At 44.1% G+C, this 23,346-nt stretch overlaps 1 protein-coding gene across 28 annotated transcripts; it reads right to left on the bottom strand.

Moving 5' to 3' along the window:
- Window positions 1-344: 344 nt before the first annotated feature.
- Window positions 345-22,308, bottom strand: c2cd5 (C2 calcium dependent domain containing 5). 28 transcript variants are annotated; one of them, XM_076732167.1, is made up of 31 exons: window positions 22,009-22,308; window positions 21,442-21,550; window positions 21,237-21,323; window positions 20,928-21,099; window positions 20,738-20,833; window positions 20,332-20,487; window positions 19,978-20,215; window positions 18,248-18,363; window positions 15,181-15,269; window positions 14,686-14,721; window positions 13,127-13,235; window positions 11,125-11,178; window positions 9,158-9,272; window positions 8,951-9,049; window positions 8,723-8,834; window positions 8,560-8,639; window positions 8,061-8,247; window positions 7,799-7,963; window positions 7,229-7,273; window positions 6,590-6,730; window positions 6,446-6,509; window positions 6,267-6,328; window positions 5,973-6,071; window positions 5,790-5,879; window positions 5,600-5,678; window positions 4,992-5,084; window positions 4,467-4,499; window positions 4,012-4,143; window positions 2,611-2,804; window positions 2,370-2,516; window positions 345-2,182 (listed from the first exon to the last, which is right to left on the bottom strand). In XM_076732167.1, the coding sequence occupies exons 2-31, from the start codon at window positions 21,529-21,531 to the stop codon at window positions 2,063-2,065; spliced, it is 3,300 nt and encodes a 1,099-aa protein (XP_076588282.1). In that variant the 5' UTR covers window positions 21,532-21,550; window positions 22,009-22,308; the 3' UTR covers window positions 345-2,062. The 28 variants fall into 28 exon arrangements, with proteins under 28 accessions (XP_076588282.1, XP_076588277.1, XP_076588278.1 ...); XM_076732162.1 differs by lacking the exon at window positions 18,248-18,363 and adding an exon at window positions 17,356-17,516; XM_076732163.1 differs by lacking the exon at window positions 18,248-18,363 and adding an exon at window positions 17,356-17,516 and having other exon boundaries at window positions 4,042-4,143.
- Between the last annotated feature and the right edge of the window lie 1,038 nt (window positions 22,309-23,346).

Raw genomic sequence — 23,346 nt, 5'->3', positions numbered from 1 at the left:
AATAATGAACAACACTGTTAGCTGCAGCCCTACTGTCAAACCGATGAAGTTAACTGATATAAGAATTGCAATTTCCTGAGGTTCCTATACAGCCGACATGCTGTAGTAAATGCTTGGCATTGAATAGCACTGGTGCAATGTGACTGTGTGACTTCAGCTTTTATGAGATTGCATTCGTAGAAGTACGAGGCATCGTGAGTACATTTACTCGTAATACATTTTCCTTGCTATACTTACATACTTCTAAAGATTTTCAATGCAGGACTTTTGAGTGTTTATACTTTATTCCTGTCTATGAAATAAAAGAGTGTGTTCATAGCTTCTGTCAAAGATGATCAAACAGATGCATCCTAGTTCGAGTTTATTGTGCAAGACTTACCAGGCGAGCATACACATTCATGGCAATAAAAACTGTGTCTGCATGCTGCTAGTCAGAAAGCAAAAGCGTCTAAGTATGTACATTCAAGTTTTAGACACAAATACAGGAAACTGATAACACAAACAGATTAGAGTACCACTAATTCGCTGACACACTGAGCCAAAACATCAGGACTTGATTGCACAGGCAACATGAGCAGTAGGTTTCATAAACATTGTGTTACAAAAATACTGAAATCTGATTTTAGAGAACATTTACACAGTTTATTTTCAGGTGGCACCTACACCATAAGATGCTTTTTCCAGCATTGAACATGAATGTAAAGGATGGACAGATCAGTAGCAGGACTAATATTCAGAACATGAGTGCCAAAGCAACATGGATGAAGCTTGACACAGGGTTATGTGAAATTTGACAATGTCGCCAAGATACTGAAGCAAACTGATCCTAGAGCTGCAAGTGAAGCAAGAGTTGCCTCAATACACACATCTGAAGGTCTACTTCAGTCAAAACCACCTCAAAGACTCTTTCCAAGAAATAGATCCCAAAGGGCTACATTATATGACTAAGACTGCATGTCTGTTTCATTTACATCCATCCACGATATTATACCCATCACCATTTGCCCACTCTCGCCAGATGTAAGGGAATAAAAGGCATAAACATTATGCCATTTGAAGCAGTTTTAAGCTAAAGCAATACAAATCCTAATAGTGATTGTAATAATGGCTGTTCTAAAAGGAAAATTATTGTCCTATAAAAATATGTTCACATGCCAGTAATCCTGGCCACTTTAACTGATGTAAACAGAAAAAAAAAAACTGGAATCTGTGACATCATTGACACCTTCTGAAGAAATCTTACTATCTTTAAGATACTGCCTTTGAGCGATACTGTGACAGTAATTAGGGAGATTATTCATCAACAAAATCAATACAAAACCTAATTAGACATTATAACTGGGCACCGATTAACAAGTAGATTATCATAACAAAATGGCATCCTAGGTTTGTCTGGGTTGTTTGGGTCCAGCTTCAAAATTTCCATTCCAGGGAGAACTTTCCATTGTGAGGAAGACCACCAGCCTTACTGAAATTTAAATACTTGCCTTGCCTGACAGTCGTTCTGTGGCCACTCTGCAATGAACGGATGGGAAATAACCCAACACTGAGTGAGAATCTGACTGCACTGAAATTATTCGTTGGTATGTCCCTTTTGGCACGGCCATTTCACGACTCCTCCTGGGAGCTGTGGATGGACAAATTAGTCGTAGCTGCCTCAAGCGTCACTTGTGCCCACACACAACAGGATGGCCAACATACTGTAGCTCTGAGTGACCCCGATACGGACGGCTGTAATACAGTCAACAGTTAGATGCAGAGAGGTCCTTTGGCTGTTGTCTTGAAACACTCTCAGATGACCTAATTCCCAAAGAGTGACATCAGTATCTCCTGCACAAATGCCCTCTTTAAACAAACAAGAGGAACACAGAGAAACATCCTGCACTCCTACATATATTAATAAGGACATCATGTCCTTGAGTGTGAGTACTTGCTCTTCATTACCTGTGTCCAGACCTTTGGATCTTTTATAGACTTTTAAGGCAGACATAAATGACTCATATTTGGACGGCTAGACTCAGAAACAGTGTTCAATCAGTCTGTGAGACTCTGTGTTTCACTGTCATGTAGGCCTATCTGTTCCACTAGTGCAGGTCTGTCCGATATTTGGGGGAATAGGCTCCTGGTCCGTTTCCCTGACACAGATGACGGCATCTCCACTCACATTAATGAGACACTGAGCCTGGAAAAGGAACAAAGACAGGAAGATAAAAGCGTAAAAACACTACTCCATGTGAGGTCAGAGGATGCCACAAGTAGTTCATTGTGCTTTGATGTATGGATGGGCTGTAACAAGTAAAAACTTCAAATGTGTGTGTAGTAATGACATGCATAAGAGTGTATGTGTGTGTGTGAGAGAGACAGATTACCTGGTTCTTGTTTGGATTTTCCATGAACACACACTCTTTCATGCTGTAGGACACTACTGCGTTGCCACCCAGGGCTGCTACGTGGGCTCGAACCATCGCAAACACCTCTGCTATGAATGAATGGAGGAAGCCACTGACACCGCCTTCCTGCAAAGGACAAACACACATCACGTGTACCAGTATGTCTACACTTTGCACAAGATGATGCTGGGGCCTATGCATGTGCAGTGCACAATCTTACCTCCCGCAATGATGTTGTCTCTCTGATGAAAAACATGTTGATGATCCCAAGATATTTAATGATGCGTGTCCCAGGGAGGAAGGAGAGCGGCGTCATCTTCACCACGGTGACTGAACTACCCCCGAAAGAGCGGTTGGAGCGCAGCGAGCGGGAACGTCCCTCAGGGAGCGGACTGGAGCGCTCCAAAGATGAGACTGCAGGTTCAGAGAAAGCAGGCAGATGTCCGAAAGAGGGACACGTGAAAAGAAAACAAAAGGAGGGGAGGGAGAAAAAAAGACAAAAAGGGAATGGAGATACCAGAAAACACTCAAAAACAGTGGAAAAGTTAAAAGCAGACATGAACTTTAAAGCAGAAAGAAATGTGACTGTGGAATGTGCGTGCAAAAATGCAATCCTGTTAGTGTTTCCACGGCAGGAGTAACATGTGTGCACATTTATGTGAGGATGTCAGTTGTCCGTGTATGTTGGGCACATGTGTGACTTGACATGCAGTGGTGTGGATGTGTGGTGCCAAGACAATCAAGTGGAAAGCGTGCGCTGCCATGCATGTCATGCAGTTGAGGCGAACAGACAAGACAGTTAGACAGTGTCTGCAGACAGACAGACAGACCTGGGCACAGCTGTGTATGCTTGAACGTGTGAATACTGTATCTGCAGTACAGTGAAGTACATGAGAGGATATCTAGATCCGTTTGCATTTGTGAAAGAGGTTTGAGAAATGGAGACGGACAGAGATAGCTGTGAGCTGAGCTGGGCACATGTACACGAGCCAGAGTGTGAAAGATGATCCGTTGTCTTACTGCAAATTTTACCTGATGTGGCTTACATCCATCAAACCAGGAACCTTCAGAGCCACACATTAGATTGTAGTTCACTTACAGTGCACAGGACTGAAAATCATACCAGATCTTGCAGCGAAGCATTGCCCCCCCATTCACCCCACTATGAGCTCGACCACATTCAGATTTATGTGTTCAGTGTATCCTCAAATCATGTAGCATCTTCTCAGCTTAAGTAGATTCACAAATGCAAATGCAAATGCAAAAACAAATCAAGGGAATTCTTCCAGAATCTGCCATCAAATTGCTCCAAGTTAAGTACAAGCACGCTGAATGGAGGGAGGAAAAAAAAAAACAAAAAAACAAGAGCTTTCAGTTAATTTATCGTCATGGTTACCATGGCTACAGGCATTTCAAAGCCAAGCTGCTGATGATTGTGGATCCCTCTGAGGGGCGGGGCTTCAACTTTCACACTCTAGCTAAAAAGCTGGTGCTTGATTTACAATGCTCCGCCCCCCAGCGGCATGCATGGAGGGGTGTGTGAGTGTCTGCGAGCGTGTGTGTGCGCGTGTGTGTGTGGATTGCTTGAGAAACTGTGTTCTGTAAATGTGGGTATGATCACCAGAGTGTGCTAGAGACTGTGTCCTCCTACTTGTCTTAACTGATCCTCGTCTTATGGTGTGAGCTTTCAGCCTAAGCAGCTCTAGCCAGGTGCTGCATCTGTCTGCAAAGGAACCGTAATCAACGGAGGCAGCTGGAGAGAACACACACACAACACAACACAACACACACGCACACACACACACACAGCCCACACCCGAACAAACACAAACGCAACAACGACGACGATGACAAGAGAAAAAAAAACAAAAACAAAAAAAGAAAAAAAAAACAAATCAAGACAAAAAAAAAAAATCGAACAAATGAACAGAAAAGAACAGAAGTGATGAGGTTTGGGAGCGGTGCAGGATAACTCTGTCCGAGACAAAAGGATGAAAAGTCAAAACAGGGCAGTGTAGTAGTTTTGGTAGCAGAGAGGTGGGGCAGGGGGAGATGGTTGAGGAGAAGGGGGCTTACCTCTAGATGAGACGTTGGTAGTCTCTGGGACACCTGTCACACACACAAACAGCACAGTCTACCTTTGTCCTTGACAGAGAGCCAAAAGCGTTCAGGGACAATCCCTTACCCCGGCCACACGGCTAACACAGCATGTGTTACTTAACTTTCACCTCCAAACCTCAAATGTTTTCTCCATCCAAATGGCCAGTCTGTTGTCAGTACTTGCCTGGGTGCTGTTGTTGCTGTGTGCATTTCATGTGAATGCAAAGTAAGCCATGCTGCTTTAGGAGCACGAAGCCTCATCTAGACAACATCACCCTGCCATCTAAGCTCACATCAACCGAACACACTGAGCTACGACACATCACTGTTTATTTACCTGCTGAACGAACCATAACCAGCTGATTTTGGCAGAGTTTTGCAGCTGGGGTGAGTAAAGAGACTGTACCTAAAGTGTTAGTGGAGGAGATGGGTGATGCCTGTTAGTGATGCAGAGCAGAGGAGGAGGTCCGGGAGCAAAAAATGAGACGGGTTAAAGGCTACCTGAGAATTTGGATGATGGCTGCGTGTTGGCAGACGACGAGTCTGTGCAGAGCTCCAACGGAAACTGCAGCTGCTCTTCGGTCTCGCTGCATCCTGAAAAGGTGCGCACAGAATCATCCAGGTGTTTTGGCCAAATTTTAGACACAAAGTACCACAGAAGTGATGTTTCACTGTTTAGTGAAGCGTGGTCTTAACAGGATAGTTCTCTTCTCCCACTTCACTATTACTGGGATAAACATGTGACATAAAAAGGCTTTTATGTCTCTGCATGCGGTTTCAAGGCTGCTGAATACTGACATTAGCCTATCCTAGCTCAGATACGGCATGACTGTGGGATCAACCAGCAGCTCCACTCAGAGATACAGCTTTAAAATCTTCTGGATACAGTAGATGGCTTGTCTGATAAAACCTAATCTACTAATTTCCCTAATAACAAACAAACATATTATATCCATCTTCCAGTTAACAAGCAACTCCAGTAGATGACTATATTAAATATCAGAAAATATAGTTAAATGCTATATTACAATGCAAATGTTTCTTGAAAAATGTGGTTACTAATGAGTTCAATGCATTGAAATGTCAGTGCTGCCTTTAACCAGACAGACCTTTGGTGATGGGCTTGTCAGCTGGCTTCTCCTGAGTCTGGTCTTTGTCAAACGTCATGGCAACTGCAGTCACTGCGACCTGAGAGGCAGAAGACAGACAGAGGCACAGTATAAGAAGGATTTAAATTTGACTCTCTATTCTGTTCTGCATGCATTTTCACAAAGAGATGGCCTGATACTTGAAACTCACCTGTATGAGTTCTTCTTCTGGCACCGCTACAGCAAAGTTGAGATGACAAAGACAGCAGGGGATCATAGAGCGCAGCTTGAAGTAAAAGCTCTGTAACAAACACAGTTCATTTACTGGTTAGTCCTCATTCAAAAGACAACCAATCCAACCATCATTAACAGTGTGACAGTAAGGGCTTCTTACCTTCAGCAGATTCTCACACAAGTCAGTGAAGATCTTGTTCAAGGCTTGGTTAGTAAGATTGGCATTACTCAACCTAAAGACCCTCACTGATGTAAACATCTGGAAGACAGTAACAGAAACACACAGCATAAACAAAAAGACAAGGGGCCGGATTTCCTAAATTAAAGCACAGTAACTGCCTTCTTGGCGCTACTTATTATAACTATGTTCTCATTGTAGTTGCTGAAAATGTAGATGTGTCCCCCCCACCCTCAAATATTAACATTAACTTAACACTGTATTATGGAGAGAGACCTGAACTCCTGAAGTCCAGTTGTAAATCCCAGGCATGATCTCAGTGTTGCAGCTGTAGAAGCCTGAAGATCGGAAAGTAGAAACATGGATGACAAAACAGATACATAAAGACACTCAAAAGAGCTTCGACTCAGTCAGGAGGTAACTGACTGAGCATGTGCAGTGCGGATAGAACAAACCTGTAGGGGGAGAGGCATCGGTGAGGAGGGAGTGGATGTCCTCCACTGCATCAGTGTCATCAATCTACGGAAATGATTGCAAATGGTTACACTTGTCCATGGAAATACTTGCATATAAATGTATTTACTTTCACACATACACACCTCCAGCACAAAGGCATCCTTCTTGCCATGGGAGAGGTCCAGTTCTGACACTTCGTCTGAGCTTTCCGAGTGGGAACGGAAAAGTCTGGATCGCTGCCTCGGCTCAGGAATCGGAGAGCCCACAACTTCCTCTGTCAGCTCCTGTAAGCAAAAGCAAATACGAGGCCTAAGCTGACGGGATGTCAGATTGAACACTGGAACACCACCGGATGTGAAATGCAGCACCCATCTGCAACTCACATCTGTCCAGACTGTACAGCTAGTAGAAAGACTATGTTAATAACACACCACATGCTCACACAAACCCAAGTAACCAATCAGCTGCACCATCACACATACACACACGCACAGCTGGTGTTAATTTGAATATGGATATGGAAGAGTAAGGAATGGTGCACACACAGGTGAGAGTGTGAATGGGTAGGGTAGATGGTCATACCCCAAATACATTAACACAGATACAATGAGTGTACAGTGGGTTGCCCTCGAGAGGTGACTCTGGAGTGGTTATACATCGTCCTGCTCCCAAACGTCCCCAGTTACAGTTGCAGTAAAAGTGGTGTCGTATTGTGATTAATACAGTGAAATATTTGTCATGCTTTGCTGTGTCTCACAGCTAAAAGTTGCCGTGCTCAGTACCATGTTTATGCCGCAGAACACCTCAGGGTCCAGGGCAAATAATTTCTTTAATGACCAGAGAGAGACAAGAGGGGTAAGTTTATCATGATTCAAAAACAATAGACTACATATAACGTACGATTATGTACATGCATTTAACACTGGAAGAGAGAATTATAGGCAAAATAATGCAAACAGTTCACTGCAAAATGTATCTGTTTGTGTCAAACCTGATTAACTGTGTGACACAGCAGCACAAATCTTTAAGGGCCTTAAACTGTAGATATTATTCTGACATCTGACATTCAAGCGCTAAAAACACATTTTATGACTTAAAATTTGACCTTAGCTATAGGCAGATGAGTAATATTACAAGACTCATCATAGTAAAAGTTTCCAACACATGCGAACAACACAATTTGAAACCTTATGGTTGAAACAGGTCCACAAAGCTTTCTATCTACATGTCATGGGCTCCAGGCTAACAGGAGTCACAATTTCCACCAACACCCTGGCTACTGGAGATGAAAACACTTCATAAACCTAGTTAGCAGTGACTGTTACTGTCCATGCATGTGTTGTGTGTCTCACCGGAGGGTTTATTTGATAGATCTCTTTGTTCTTGGCTATGGTGTCATTGATCCTTTTCTGGATGGTCATGATGTGGTGCTCATTGCTCAGGTCACCAGGAGTCTTCCCCGCAATCTGGATGCCCCCTGGTGCCGGCAGGGCTGTCAGGTACACTCCTGTAGCAGACTGATCAGGCACAAGCACACACACACACACACACTTTAAGGACAGCGTTGCAGCAAACGCATGTATGGCTGATTAAGCTGTTAAAATGTCAACCTACAGCCAGACCCAGGAGCATGTTCTCTCCGACACTGATCTGAATGTGTAAGCCAAACAGCGCGTTCATGCTCCGCAGCTTCAGTTTGTTCATCAGCTGAGTGTGCAGCTCGTACTCCATGAAAGGTAGCAGGTTGGAGATGGCTGTCGCATTCACTTCGCCCTGGGCCTTCTTTTTCAGGCGACACAGTCTAGAAGTCAATAAACCACGGCATTAACTCACTTTGATCAATGTCTTTTGATGTGAGGCTCCACTTTGCGACACTTGGCGTTCAGCCTACGTGCTGCCACCGGGAAAATATTTTCAAATAACACGAGTGTGATTGATGAAACAGAGTGATCTAACATCTTTCACCTACATTTCACTGCACTAAATCTCGCTGTATAAATCATGTTACTGTAATCTGAAATATTTCTGTTGACATTGGGAACTTGACATTTAATGCAGAATATCTTTGATCTTTTCCATCATTCTGGGGGCATTTAACTGTGAGGTGTTTCACCTGGCCTGGATAAGGCAGCCCTTCCCCGTGACTGCTGCTTCTGGTGGCAGGTCAATTGTTGTGAACAGCACATCAGGAACCTTTAAAAAAAACATAACAAATCTTAGAATTAATTTGTACTTTTTCCACAAAGGTCCGTTTCAAGGTCTTTGATTTAGCAAACCTTTTGTCGTCTGCAGTGATAACAGTAGGTGAGCTGGGCGGGAAAAGGCATGTTGAGCTCATCGTATGGGATGTGACAGAAGCCACAGCTCGGGGGAGACGGCTCCTCGAACCTGGCGAGCAACACGCACCATCTGGTATCAGCCTCAATTACTCAATCCAAGCTGTGCTAACATAAACTGTACACATTACAAGGAATTAGTTTGCTCAGTCTCTGAATCAGAACAACCTGTGGTCAGTGATCCCGATGTCTAGGCAGCCTTCACGCATATACCGTGGATTCAGGATGGCTGCTGTGCCTGATGCTGACAGGATACACACCTCCTCACTGTGGTGAGTGGAGAAAGACAGAGGAATGAGAACAGGGCAGGAAACCCTCTGTGCTTAAGACAATTAGCAAACTGGTTTATAACAAACTGATTCAACAACTACATACCAAATGCTAGTGCTCTCGCTGTACCCCACAACAGCATGGCAACCGAGAGCTTTGGCATGAGATTTGATCTCCTGGCGAATCTCCTCCCACCAGGCATCACGAGTCTCTGGCTCATCTGCAAAACACAAAATTCCAAGTCAAACAGCTTTCACAAACAAATATGGATTGGCTGATTATCTATCAAAACCTCACTCAATACCTAAGTCTAGCTAATGATGAGTTAATACGAAACCTAACTAACAGGTGTCAACATGATTAAAAAAAAAAAGAAAAAGAAAAAAGACTGCACTGACAAGTACAAACAGGAAATTTGACTCTGTCTAATCTGGTTATCTCATCTGACTACTTTGACTTACCAGGAAACAAACAGACAGCAAACAGAACAGATTGTATTTTCTGATGATTCATGGGTAGTATGGTGTATCAAAGCAAGCCAAAACTATCAATTTGTGAAACAAAGTGACAATGAGAATGATTTCATGAGAGTTTGAGGATGATGATGAAGGCAAAGTCAATGGTTAGGTTAGTTCTGTGTGTTCTCGGTGGCACATTATCGAAAAATGTATCGTCTCCCTCTTCTCTATGTCTCCTTTCAGTCAGACACGAACAGAAAGGACACAGATGAGATATACAGCCACCAGCCGTTTGGTGTGATTTGCTGTGGTGGTCTGACTATAAAAAGAAAATCTTGCCAGCTTACATAAAAGACACTGCGCCTGATGTGTAAAAAGAGTTTCCTACCTTGGTGATAAAGGTAGGAAAGAATGGATTGAGCCTTCATCATACTTAGGCTAAACCATGGGTGAGTTTCAATAGTCTCATGAGGCTTTGCTCCAATACCACCCCTGTTTTATCAAGGCTGTTCAAAAGAGCCTAATCATTGCAATATGTGAGTTTCATCTCACTCATTTGGAGGTTCTGGATCACTGAACAATGAAACACATGAAGGCAGCGACATTAGAGTATTGAGCCGCACCCCATGACTCCCTGAGAGGGCCACATGCTGGCGGAACCCCAGAAAGAGAGAGAAACTTAGCTGACAAGGGGAGAGGAATGAGTGAGGGGAAAACAATGGGAGATCAACTGAGGAGATGAAGAATAATGGCTGATGGTCAGGCATCAGGCCCACAAGGTGGGTTCCTTTAAACCAGAAGCAGCATGTCACACAGGCACAGGCTCACCAACGTGCACGCTCATGACCATGTGCACGCTCATGGGCAGAGAAGGGCCATATTCATTCACCAGAGTCCATCAAATCTATTCAAGTTTTTAAGTTCAAAGATACGGAGTGATCTCATACCTCCTCCTTTCCCCAAACTCACGTCTTTCCTTCCATCCCCATCATACATCCCAAATCCTTTTTTTAATTTTCCTCAACTGCCACCCATCCAATCAACCTGCCTTCCATGCATTCATCCATCCCTCTTCCTCTCTCTCTCTCTCTCTCTCTCTCTCTCTCTCTCTCTCTCTCTCTCTCTCTCTCTCTCTCAGTATGAATACGGCCCAGTGAGTTAGGGATGCACATGCCCGGTCAGTGGCTCTTTGTCACAGTGTAAACCTCCTAAACCTCCTTTGGTCTAGACAGGTTTGACCACGATGCTGATTCCGGAAGCATTAGAACAGCGCTGGGACAACGTTAGGGAACAGCTGCAGCTCCTGTGTGCAGCAGGGTGAGCTGGGTGGCAGGGGGGAGCCAGGCCAGGCTGGATGGGGTGGGGGGTGGGGGGACAGCGCATGCTCAACTCAGCTCAGCACACACTCACACAGATTAGAGAGAGGAGAATGGCAGCTCACTGACTTCAGCAAATTTCAGCAATACACTAACCAGCTAATGTTCAATTTGTTTGTTGATATGCAGGCTAGCTGGTCTATATTGGTTAAATGTCTGCTGGGTAAATGCTAAGAGGTTTAACATCAGTGAGCTGCCATCACTCCTTTGGGTGAGAGCAGTAAAAGGGGGGAAATACCTGCAGTGACACTATTCCAGTCTAGCAGTTTGTATGAGCGCGTGTTACCCAAGGCTGGGCCAGAACACACCGTTAGTACAGAAAAGAGAGAAAAAGAAAAGAAGAGATAGTCTAACAAACAAGCACAGCACAACAGCAGCACTCCACAGTCACTATGCGAGGACAGACAGCACTCCACAATCACTATGCAAAGACAAACTATATTCAGGCCTACAAAATCTCAAAAGAAGAAGACTGATGAGGAAAAGAGGAGAAGAGAGATGAGTAGAAGCTATAGGCCTAGCCAAATTCTTAAAAAGACTGAAGGAGAAATTAAGCTTTATACATAATACAAAAAATTCAAAAAAGGAGCATGCACTAGCAGTCTAACTCGAGTATACTTTCTAAATTTAAAGGTGCCCTGTTGAGTTTTCTTGTAAATTAACATTTTACATTTAGAGTTTCTCAGCAAAACACAATGTGTATCTTAAAAGTTCCCATGAAGTCAAAATCGATGTTCAAGTGTTTTTAATCACATCTTGCACTGTATGTCACCTATATGGCAGTATCGAGGTGCTGTGTTCAGTCCCGGTCCGCTAACGTCAGTGTTAATAACACATAAATGTATGGAAGCCAATAGCACTCCACTAGCCATATCATGGGAACTTCAGATCATTTGTAAACCCAGTGCTTTAGTATTTTATATTGTTGCAAAATACCGCCACCAACTGTCGATTAGTGGAATAGCATGATACAATCAGCAGCTTATGTGTTGCATGACCCGCATGCTAACACGTGCATGTGCGCAGTACAAAGACATGGGGCCCAACTGGCAAAAACATTACTCCATAGTGCTACTTATGGTCAGAAACTCCACAGGGTACCTTTAATGATGCTTGGTAGTTGATCATAGTCGAAGCAGAGCAACAGTGAACAGGGCTCTTTTCAGTATGGCTTCCAACTTAAACCTGCAATATGGATCAGTGAAAACTATGTGGAAACTATACTTTTTACACTAGTTTTAGAGGAATTCTGTTGATTTAATCATCGCATCTCTTGACTTTGACTTTGGGGATTGTTAGTTAAAAAATACTTTTTTTTTGCTTTGTTTCCCCTGTCCGCCTCTGAAGAGAACCCTGCTTTTCCTAACCCAGCCAACATTCATCAGCACTCTCCTCACCCTAAATTTTCAGACCTCCCTGATTCAGACGATTAAACCAAGCGAAGGGCAAAATTACTGAGGCTGCTAGACTCAGATGGTCCAACACCTTCAACTGGCAGGCGTTAGCCGAATGAGCAAATTGTCATCAATGCAAAACTAACTGAAAAAGTCAACATAAAAACACAAGGATTTCACAGAGATAATAAGCATATTTGATAACTCAAAGCAGCAAAGCATATATAGAACACCACAGTACCTAACCACAGCACCACCTGCAGCCAACATCGCCACACAACAAAAGCAGCAAGCAACAAACTGGAGTCATGCACCACTATTGCACCTCACCTTCAGGGGACAGCACACAACAACATTGCAACCAGAGCACATACACACGCATAGGCACGCACACACATGCGCACACGCACACTAGAAATAACACAAAGCCAGCCATTCAAACCACGAGGTGAAAGTTGCCCCTATCCATAAAACTTTTCGACACAGGTGATGATAGCCTATCCTAACTTTACTTCCATCATACTGTACCAAGCTGCAGGCTGTAAATGTGACCAGGAACAGCTTTCACCTGCTTTAGGACTCGAACATACAGTAACTGAAATCCTTCAACGTAATTTCTCGAAACAATCAAACAGATTGGCACTTGGACTGCACACAGGAAAACTTATCAACACAAGAGGATAATGGGCAGCATTAACTAACAGCCAGTTGCATACAAGGCCAAACACTCGCACGATACTGGAGGTCAATGGAGGAGCTCACTCATATCTCATATATGATTACATATTCACAGTACAATGGACAAGCTCCACTGGGATATCGTGTGTTTGAGTGCGATGAACTCACCAGGGTTGTGTATACGGTCCAGTAGTTTGACAGAGCGAGCGCTGACCACTCCGCCGACATGAACCAGAAAACCAGGTGGGAAAGATGTCAAGGTGAAGAAGGGGAACTCCTGCAGGTAGAAAACAGCCCTGTGACTTAAAGAAAGGGAAAAGACACTCTGGACTTTCTCAATGTAATTCTGCTAATCATATTTCCTTGATTGTAACATTTTATTAGAATTGATGGCATTTTTCATGATGTAAGGTCTATAATAATATCAGTGTCTGAGTTCAAATGTCACTTTGTGTTGACTTTAAAACACGGAAAACTATTGTCAGATACTTTGTTAAAAAACACAAGAACTACATATAAGCACTTTAACTTTTACAGCACTTCAACGACACAAACCTTACAAAAACTACTTATTTACAGAAACAGAGAAATCAGATCTCTGAACAGGGGCTATGGGCAGAAGCATAAAACGCTTCAAAAAATGTTTAAAACTGGAGAGCAAACTTGAGATTTGGTCCCAAACACTATGTACGGTAGACTGAGGTGATAGCAGTGTTAGGAAAAGTGCCAACATGCAGCAAGGATTGAGCGTGATGGTGTCTCCCCATGCAAGGTTTTTACCCCCAGAGAGTCCCCACTCGGTCCATTCCAGCCTACACTTGTAGACACAAACTGAAGAGCATTTCAAATAGATCTGGAAGTGATTGAGCCTAGATACTCTGCATCACTGAGTTAGTGATTCATTCAATCCTTTCAAATCTATATAGATGCAATTAATTAGGTTTAGAACAAACACACACACACAAACTCACAAGGTCCTGGCTGAGGATCAGGACTCGGTTTTACATGCTTCTCTCTGTCCACTAACATGAAAGCTGGTCCTCTGTCTCCGGTCAAATAATGTGATGCAAATCCATGCAGTCACTCACAAAAGGAGCTGGAAATACTTGAACTGCATCTTGGTATTTATTCAGTTAAGTCGAAGAGATAGCCATCTACAGAAAACCTGAGGGTCAGGTCATGATTTCCAACCATGCAGGGATATGTGATGAGAAGAATTCAGATGAGACTACAGCTACTTTCTTTCTTGTCCAGTACTCCAGGAAGGAAGACAGCTACTAACTTGACTGAAATCTCCTCCCACTCGGAGCAGGAGGGCAAGAATGAGGTGATGAGGTGAGCGTGCTCATTCCCGTTATTGACACAGGAAAACCAAATCAGACTCGGGAAAAGAAGTCAGAAAGGAGGGAGGTGTTTGAGTACCCAGAAGGCACACACACACAGTCACGCACCCCTTCAAACCTGAGGGGAACACAACTCCTAGCCTCCAGCCCTCCACCTAACATGTCTGTGAATCTATTAGAGTGCGGTGGGTGCCAAGCATACACACAAACAGGGTCACGCAAGGACCCGGTGCCATGTTGCTCAACCCAGCCTGCCCCTGTGAGATCTACAAACAGCAGAGGAGGGGCGGGTTAGGAGTTGATTCGGACTTTGTGGCGGCCATCAGCTGGCCAGGGTGTTAGGGGAAAGGTGGAGAGAGAGAGTGTCACACCGATGGGACATACCCTTGCGTTTAACAATAACCCAGAGGAGGACGCTCCCTGAGTAGCACAAGTGGTCAAGAGGACAGAGAAAGTGTACATTACTTGCTCTTACACATACCCACTCCCCATTAAACACTCAACACCTCACCAGTATAAATTAGTGATCTTTCACAAAGAATGCAGCTACGTAGAAAGTGTGCAAACTGTCTAACGCTTTGTCCATACATCTGACTGCATGTCAAACTTATCACAATCAAACATGCCACCCCTAGCTTGCTGCTCTGATTTGTGTGACTGGCTATTAAGTAAAAGCTTGTTCTACGTTTTTCCCTCCGTGTTTCATTTCAATAATGCAGCGAGTCAATCAAAGTCCACCCCGAAACAAAATGTCATGTACATGTATGTGAAACTAACACTTAACACTTGCGTTTCACAGTACAGTTGAGTCTCAAATGTCAGCACACAGAGTGAGCTGGTAAATACATGTAGGAGTGCGAACATTAAGCGTCATCATACCCTCTGCTCGAGAGCCGTCTGCGTCTGTTGTCGGAGAAGGGTCTTCAGAGGCCCCGCCTCCTTCCCCGCGCTGCCCCCGCTGCCCATTCCTGATCACAGAGGACAGTCTGGCTTCAGTTTCATCACTTGCAACACACAGATCAATGGACTAGAAAGCCATTAAAGCTGTCAGTAGATTATAACATTGCAATATTAATGTTATTACAACAAGTCAAGTGAAAATAACAGCTGGAGTTGCACACAACACAATAGACAAGTCAATAAACCTGCTTTACCCTCATCCTAAGACTAACCTACTCTTGACATTTTCCCTTATTCAAGCATAAAAACTGGAACTGGAGTAAGCTCTGGGTGCGCCTGACAAACACATCAAACCACATGCTGAGGCAGGCGAATCCTGAGCAGAACTCAGTCGGTAATGTTGTTTCACAGTGAGCTCTGGGCAGTTGCAGCATGCATGTTGAGTTAATGTTTCTGATAACACCAGTCAAGTCAATCTGGGTGTCCTCCTGTTGATCCAGCATAAGAGAGAGGCGCCAGCACTACAGTGTGGTAAGGTTCTGTTACTTGGTGACACACAGCGGTCCTACTATACCGGAGGCTGCCAGCAGCAGGTCCTCGGTGAAGGACACGCTCTTTCTCAGCAAGGCAGAGTCTGAGTGGATGGTGGAGGGAGGGGGCGGGGTGGTGGCTCTGGGGGCAGAGCCGTGACCACAGCCCACTGAGCCAGAACCAGGAAGGGACAGAATGTCTGTGGACAGGGTGGGGGAGCTGGGGCAGAGGAAGATCCCAGGCCTGCATCTCACTGGCTGGGGCCCCTCTATCCAGCAGAAAAACAGATGGAGGGTGCACAGAGAACACAGATATATTGAGAATTGACAGGCAGAGCAATGAGGAGAGTGATTAGAAGCGCAACAACCGAGGAGGGGGAGAAAGAATGCGATGGGGAGAAAGTGGACACTGGCATAGAGAAAGAATAGCCTGAACAGCCTGATAATCAGAACGATATGCCATTTAGTTTCACTTCATTTATTCAGCATCATTATGTTCCAAGATAGCCGTTTTCTTGTTGATGAGGGTTTTGTCACTAATCATTCGCTCATCTCGTGGGCGACATCCATTTTCAATCAGCACAGAAGCTGACAGAAGCTGCTTAGAGCAGTTAACGTCATGTTTTTCAGGACAAATGAGGGCATTTAAGAGCTGTTACCTCTGCAACTTACAACAATCTGTACAACTGCTTCAATGTCATCCACACTTGCTGCTGTTTTTCATGGATGAGGTTAGCAAGCTACAAATCCAATTCAAAAACATGCTTTCAATTTTTGACTGGTTGGCTGTTTCTCCAACTAGTGGAAACAGCCTTCAGATGGCACAACACACGACCTATTTGAATTGCAGAACAAACTGGGGGCAGGCTACAGAAAAGAGGTGTTCAAAGACTTAGGTTTGGCAAGTTAGGACAAATGAGTGAGAGAATGAATGGTAAAGTACAGCAGCTAAAGAGGGACAGGATACAAGAAGTCAACGAGGGAGAAGAGGGAGTATGAAAAAGAAAAGGAGAGGAGAGGAAACAAGGAGGAGGGATGTCGGCTTGGGGGGCTGCTGGTCCTCTCCCGAGGGGTCAGGGGAGTGGCTTTGGTGAGAACGTTCTTCAGGCTACGTAGGCGTTCACAGGTGAACTGTGTTAAAATGTGCTCAAGTTGTCCTTGGGGCAGAGTTTGACTACACTTACCTTTTCCTCAATGATTAACCATAATGGCTGCTAATGAAGAAGTGACCTTAGATCAACAACAGCCCCTCATGAGACACAGTGCTTCCATTAAAGACCACAACAACAGGGGGACAAGACTAATACAGAGATCTGGTGTGTCTTCCCACTATTAAGTGCATAATTTATAGATAGTGAAGGCTATCTAGAATATCTTCTTTTGATAGTGTGAAAAAGGAAGGCACACCAGGCCACTGAGGACAGGGGGAGGATGGGACTTGGCTAAACAAATAGTTACAATTACCATTTAGAATAAAATAATGAAAATCAACCATGATAAAATGTAAAATTAAATAAATAAATGAACAAAATTTTAAAAACCACCACCGGAGTAGCACCACAATGAGGTGAAGGAAAAGGGAGGGATGAGAATGGGAAAGGGGGACGGGGCCAAGTGTTCTTACCCGTCTTGGGCGTCAAACTGAGGTCTGTGTCTGATGATGAGGACTGGCGGCTGCATGGCTTGGAGGGAGAGAAGGGGGGAGGAGAGGAGGAGGAGGTGGGGAGGGCTCTGAAAGGGGTTGGCGGGCCGGAGGACGAGAGCAGGTCCTCACCAAATACCGGCCTGCCAGGAGAACATGACACATACACACACCCACGTCAGTCACCACCTCACCCTCTGAGCGTGTGTGTGTGTGCGCACATATGGCCGTGGGTCAGTGGGAAAGTGACTATTTCAATGTGTGATTTGCTTGCTTTGGGTCAGGTGTGTTTGAGGTGCTACGGATGGCTGGAGAACAAAAAAGCAAGCATGGAAAGCAAAAGAATCGACAAACACAAAGAAAGGCACTCTCTCACACACACGCGCACATTAAACTAAAGAAAGCAATGTGGCAAAACACAAGAAGGTCAGACTCAACAGAGGATGACGAGCTGAAGCATGTGTCCCAGTAGAGTGAAGCAAAGGTCAGGTGACTGTAGAGAGATCACTGGCCTTTCCTCTGGGCTAAAAACACACCGTCAACACATTTGTTGCAAATAGCCAATAAAAATGCAGAATAATGCAACTGGGATCCCGGCTGCCCATCCTCTATCGTTGGAAAAACACATGACAGGCAGAGGGATTTGAGCCTACCAACGGTCTGTCTCTGACATAAGGTATCTGTCTTCCCTCTGTGGCTTGATGCCTCCGTCCACAAAATTGGCTTGATTGCTACTACATGGCTGTTTATCTACTAACCTCCAGCAAAAACATATTCCCTTTTCTCCTTCCACATAAACATCACCATCTACTTCTCTTTGTATTTTACTTCTTATCTTTCTCCTGTATCTACATCCTTCCCTGCCTCTGCGTACCAGTGAAGATGAGTGTGGGAACAGAGACAGAGAAGTTCTGGGACAGTCTCTGGGAGCTGCAGGCCGAATGCACTGGGCTGTTGTGGGTGGAGCGGCATCCGTGGGCAAGGGGGGACCTGGGCCAATCAGCACGCAGACAGAGGATGACAGAGGGCCGATTTGGACACAAGCAGTGAGAAACGTCCGAATCCGAATGTAGCCAGAGTGCCAGAGAGGAAGAAAGAGACGCACACAAGAACCAACACCACAAAATTGCAATAGAGTGAAAAAGGGGAGACAAAAAGGAAAAGAAGTTTTTACTCCCTGTCTTTGCCTCAGCAGGATACTCATGCATAGCTCTCAGCTAAAGATCTCAGTCACACACAAACATACACAGCAGGGATGCAAACACAACAGAAACAGGTGACAAAGGTCCAAACAGGCACAGGGGCAAGCTAACCTGTGGAGAAGTTTGAAAAATGTGCCCCAATGAAGGGTCCCCCATTATGACTGAAACCACAATCACCAGCATAAAATGAAAGGGCAACAAGATTTGACGATGTCAATTTCTCAAATGTCATTAATCAGGCAATCTAAGACCTCGTGTTGGACTGTGGGGACTGTGAGGGGCATTTTCTACTTTAGTTTTTTCACTATTTAAGGACTGATTTATTCTTCCTCACTGAGGTCAGAAACCTCTTTTGCAAGGGAGACTTGGACAAGACCGCCGCATAAAAAGATGCAAACAAAACAACAGAGAAAATAAAGAAAGGACTCATTTACCATAAACTGTACAGTAAAGTAAACTGTAAACTAATAGAGTGACATAAAATTTGGGATGGGATGATCAAAAATAATAAATAATACATAAAACTTGGGGGTTGAAATCGTATTATTGCATTGAAATGTCTCTTTATACCTTACAGTGTTGGTCAACAAATAAGAAAAACTATAACTATACATTTAGCTCATTGAGTGAAAAGTCAAAGAGGAAATAAGCTGAGAAAAAAATGTCCATAAATGTACAGGAAAACATATATTAGGTGCATCATTTCCTTTGAGTCCCTCAGTCAGTCTTGCAAATATCTCCATGATCACATGAGCAGGGAACGAATCAAAGCCATCACCCCCCCCACACACACACACCGTGTTTACATCCCGGACACACACAATCTGACACACACTGACACACAGATGCACTGCTTCAATGCAAATAAGAGGCACACATGCACTCAACTGTAGTTCTGCTTACGGTAACTAGATGAAATCACAAGCTAACTGCTATTAGCCAGGACGAGGACAACAGAACAAAGTGGAGCACGCTGTTAGAAGCTGAGCAAAACACAGGTGTGCTAGATACTCACTAAAAGACGCAGCACTAGAACATGCAGAGGCAGAGCAGAAAGCCATGCAAGAGCGGTCTAAAAAAGCAGACAAGGGAGGAGGGGGGTTGAGGATGGCTGTGTGTGTACTGCACATGTGTGTGTCTCAGGATATGTTGTGTGCTGTTAGTTTCATGATGCAATACACGTGACACATTAGACACACAGACTACAAAGGGGAATCAAAAGATACTGAGACACACACAGGACTAACCGCTGGGCTATAAACAGACAGTACATTTCGTCCCCACACTCTCCTTCTCATGCACACATCGATCATCTTTCACCATTCTCCCAAACTAGATTTGCAGTGAAACTTGCACATAAAAAGAGGCAGGGTCCATGCTTGTGTTGTTAAATCATACTCACTCCTTTCCATCCTTTGAAGGGGAATTGCAGGCATTGGAAGCAGGGGCTGTGTTAGGGTGTATATGTGTGGTGGTGTTGGGGGCACTTCCAGAGCTGAGTTTGTCCAGTGTGCAGGCAGTACCTATGGCCCGGACCACTAGGCCAGACTCTCCCTCCAGATCAAAACACTGCAAGTAGCCCACCACTGCATTCCCTCCCATCTCCAGTACCTTAAGCCCTATCTTCCTCTGCAGCTCTCCTAAATAGGAGGTAACACACACATTAACCACATTAACAAGAGAGTCTGGAACAGGGAGCCCTAAGTCCCCTTCCTCCACACCAACATGAAAAGAGAATCACTTAGAATTTCCTTACCAGACATAAGAGAGATAAGTCTCTGACGGGCCTCATTGGAGGCACGAGGAGTTCTTATACGGTCGATCCACTGGTACTCTGGATCTTCATTCACCACAAGCTCCTCCACAAACCCGTGCACCATCGCTGCTCGGTAGCATCGTGGAATGGATGTGGCTACAAAGGATTTAAGATTCAATGGAAAAAAAATCATTTTAACTTCAGCTTTTGTTCTATTTTCAGCACAAATTCTTAATTCCTTGTTTATAAATACACTGGTGGCACTGACACAGCTTGGCTGACACAGTTCAATCTTGGAAATGACCTTTTCTCTTGGTGCAGACTGAATAACAGCATTATTGTGTCTTGTGATGTATTTTTAAGCTGTAAACCAACAACTGTGAAGCAAAAGTGAAGTCAGACATACTGCAGAAGAACTTGACCCCGCAGGAGGACTGTCTGAAGCGGTTCAAATCATTAAAAAGCTCCACTTTGACAAGGACATTGATCTCCCCTCGGATACCTAATAACAAATGATAGTAAGAAATACATAAGGAATACTACATAAGGGGAAAAAAATGTGCAGTTATCATGGTCAGGTGAGTGTATTCTTGTACCGTGGATGGTATCATAGATGGGAAACCAGCCAGAGATGACAGAGGCAGCCTCACTGCACAGCAGCGGGTCAATGTCAATGTACACTTTCCCTATGGCATCATTAGCACTGTAAGTGTCGTGGTCCAACACTGTGACCTGCAATGGTTCATCCTGCAAGTCCTCATCATCAACCTGGACAGCAAGAGAAGGAGAAGGGAAAGAAGACACGAGTGTTAGGAATGCTGAAATTTAATTCAACATTGTGTGGTGCATTGACATAATACCCCCACTTCCTGTCATCTTCACAGAGAAGCTCACAGACACTTTACCTCAAATTTGAACCACTCTGAGTTCCACTGTGGATTGAGGGATTTGGGACAGACGTCGGTTTTGAAAGTTGTGTTTCCAAACTTCACCTGGGAAAGAAAATGCACGAGATGACGCTGAACAATGCTGAAACCACATAGAAATGATATGATGTTCCAGATTTGAATGGATTCATTGAAGACAAACAACTCTTCAAGTTTCACTCACCTCTACAAAAGCATCAGTAAGGTCACTGGCTCTGTCCATCACAGGCAAGTGGCGCCCTGCCACAATTTTGGCTTTCAGTTTCCCGGGCATCTTGTACTTTTAAGTTGATCTGTGAACAAATAATATCAGTCGCAACCACAAATCTATCAGTGGCTTTTCAACTGCTGTAAGTTCATCAACGCTGCTGTCACTGATAGCGGAGACTGAAAAGTGGGCCTCACGGGCATATGTTGTTGACACTGGAGAGCCCCATCCTCTATTTGCATGCTCTCTGGCTAATAAGCTAGCTTCCCTCAGCTACACGATAATTTAAGGCTTCTATCGACTCGGTTCAAAGTTATCTATTCAACTATCGTTTATGAGCATGACGGCAACTGTCAGTTAGCTAGACTGTGTTAGCAAAGCGAGGCTAGCAAGAAAAGCCACTTAGGTTAACTGCATTGCAGTCACAATCTCCTTAGCTCTGAGTTACCTGATCGGCCATTTTTTTACGGTTCTAGTGCAAAGCCGCCACCCATGTAACCACATTATCTTGCTACCACGAGTGCAAAACAGCATCATCCTTACCAGTGCTATAATATCAAAAGGCAGCTGTCAAAACGGCAGCAGGCTCGTTTAACTCGGACATTACTGTTGACAGCCCAACGATCGTCTGACCTCCGTGTCTCTCCCATAACACGAGACGTCAGTTCCCAGTTCAGCAGGGAGGAAAGTGTCGTTTAAGATGGAATGTTCATCAGCTGATAAGGCTAGATAGATACTGCAGCACGGCTGACGTTACGACCGACTAACAGAGCCATTACACATGTCGCTGGTTAGCGCATAAAGCCAACGGTTAGCTCGACCAGGATACAGCTCGTGATGAATGAGTTTTCAGTGTGTGCTGCCTTAAAGGACACCTCGTAAGCTCGTACTTCCATATGGAAGGCTCCACTAATGTTCCGCTGTTAGACAAAACAACAAAATAAACCTTTTAAGAGCTTGTATCTCTGGAAACATGAAATACATATATACATCCAAGGACATCATAAGCACTGAAAATAGATTTTGGTCAGTTTTACTGTATTTTACGTAGCTATATTTGCATATAAGTAAAATATTCCGCTGCTACGGAAAGGCAGCGTACGGTTTTGGACATGCGCAGTTTCAACAACTGCGTCCCGCTTCCCAGGTGACTGGTCGGAGGAAGCAAGTCCTCGCCTTTAAATATAAATAAGCCTCTATGTGATGTTATTTAGACAGTTATTGGTCAGACATGTTACTGTTTAGATTTTATTAAATTTGGCTTTTTTTTTTTTTTTTTTGGTTTTGTTTATTTATTTATTCATTTATTATTTCTTATTGTATTTTCTACATTTTTCTTAAGGTCGAGAAATACCATAATGTTGCTTGCCATAGGTTATTTCAGTTCTTTCTGTGGAGGTGCTGGCTGTCACAAAATCCTGAGCCAATTGCCAGGTGGATTTGTCTGAATTAATTCACAGAGCCTGCAGCTCGTCACCTCTGTCCGCTGGGGGAAGTAAGACCATAGGTTGGTATTTTTGCTCTGTATGTATCTATGAAGACAAATGTCTGTGCCATCCCTGGAACTATGAAGAGGGAGTCGTCACTCAAGATTAGGTTACACATGTATGACCCAGGTGTTAATATAATGTCCTCTCCTCACCTGGACCCATTTTAAAGGTTAAGTTTTTCCTTACATGGCTGTTTCACATTACTCATAACACATTAAATAATTTCAGACAGGAAGATGACAAGGGAGTTGTTGATCCCACAGTAGCTGCAGTGCAAATGTTTTGCCACATGCTGTCTCATGCAATTGGGGAGTACACAACCTGCCTCTATAAAAAGCACATGCTTTTGTTCATGTATGCCCACAAAACATATCATCACTCGCACAGAGAT

Source organism: Chaetodon auriga, chromosome 6, assembly GCF_051107435.1.
Source record: "Chaetodon auriga isolate fChaAug3 chromosome 6, fChaAug3.hap1, whole genome shotgun sequence".
Classification (NCBI taxonomy): domain Eukaryota; kingdom Metazoa; phylum Chordata; class Actinopteri; order Chaetodontiformes; family Chaetodontidae; genus Chaetodon; species Chaetodon auriga.
Note: the sequence above shows the minus strand (reverse complement) of the source record. Positions and strands in the feature narration are given on the sequence as shown.

Bases quoted from the DNA above. Each gene is read 5' to 3' on its own strand.
- c2cd5 (XM_076732162.1), bottom strand. From the start codon at position 21,531: ATGCCCGGGAAACTGAAAGCCAAAATTGTGGCAGGGCGCCACTTGCCT. The intron at 9,273-11,124 runs GTATTTCCCCCC...TGTGTTTTGCAG, and splicing joins CTGGAATAGTGTCACTGCAG to ATGAGCCAGAGACTCGTGAT. The intron at 7,964-8,060 runs GTAGGTTGACAT...GTGCCTGATCAG, and splicing joins ACATGCTCCTGGGTCTGGCT to TCTGCTACAGGAGTGTACCT.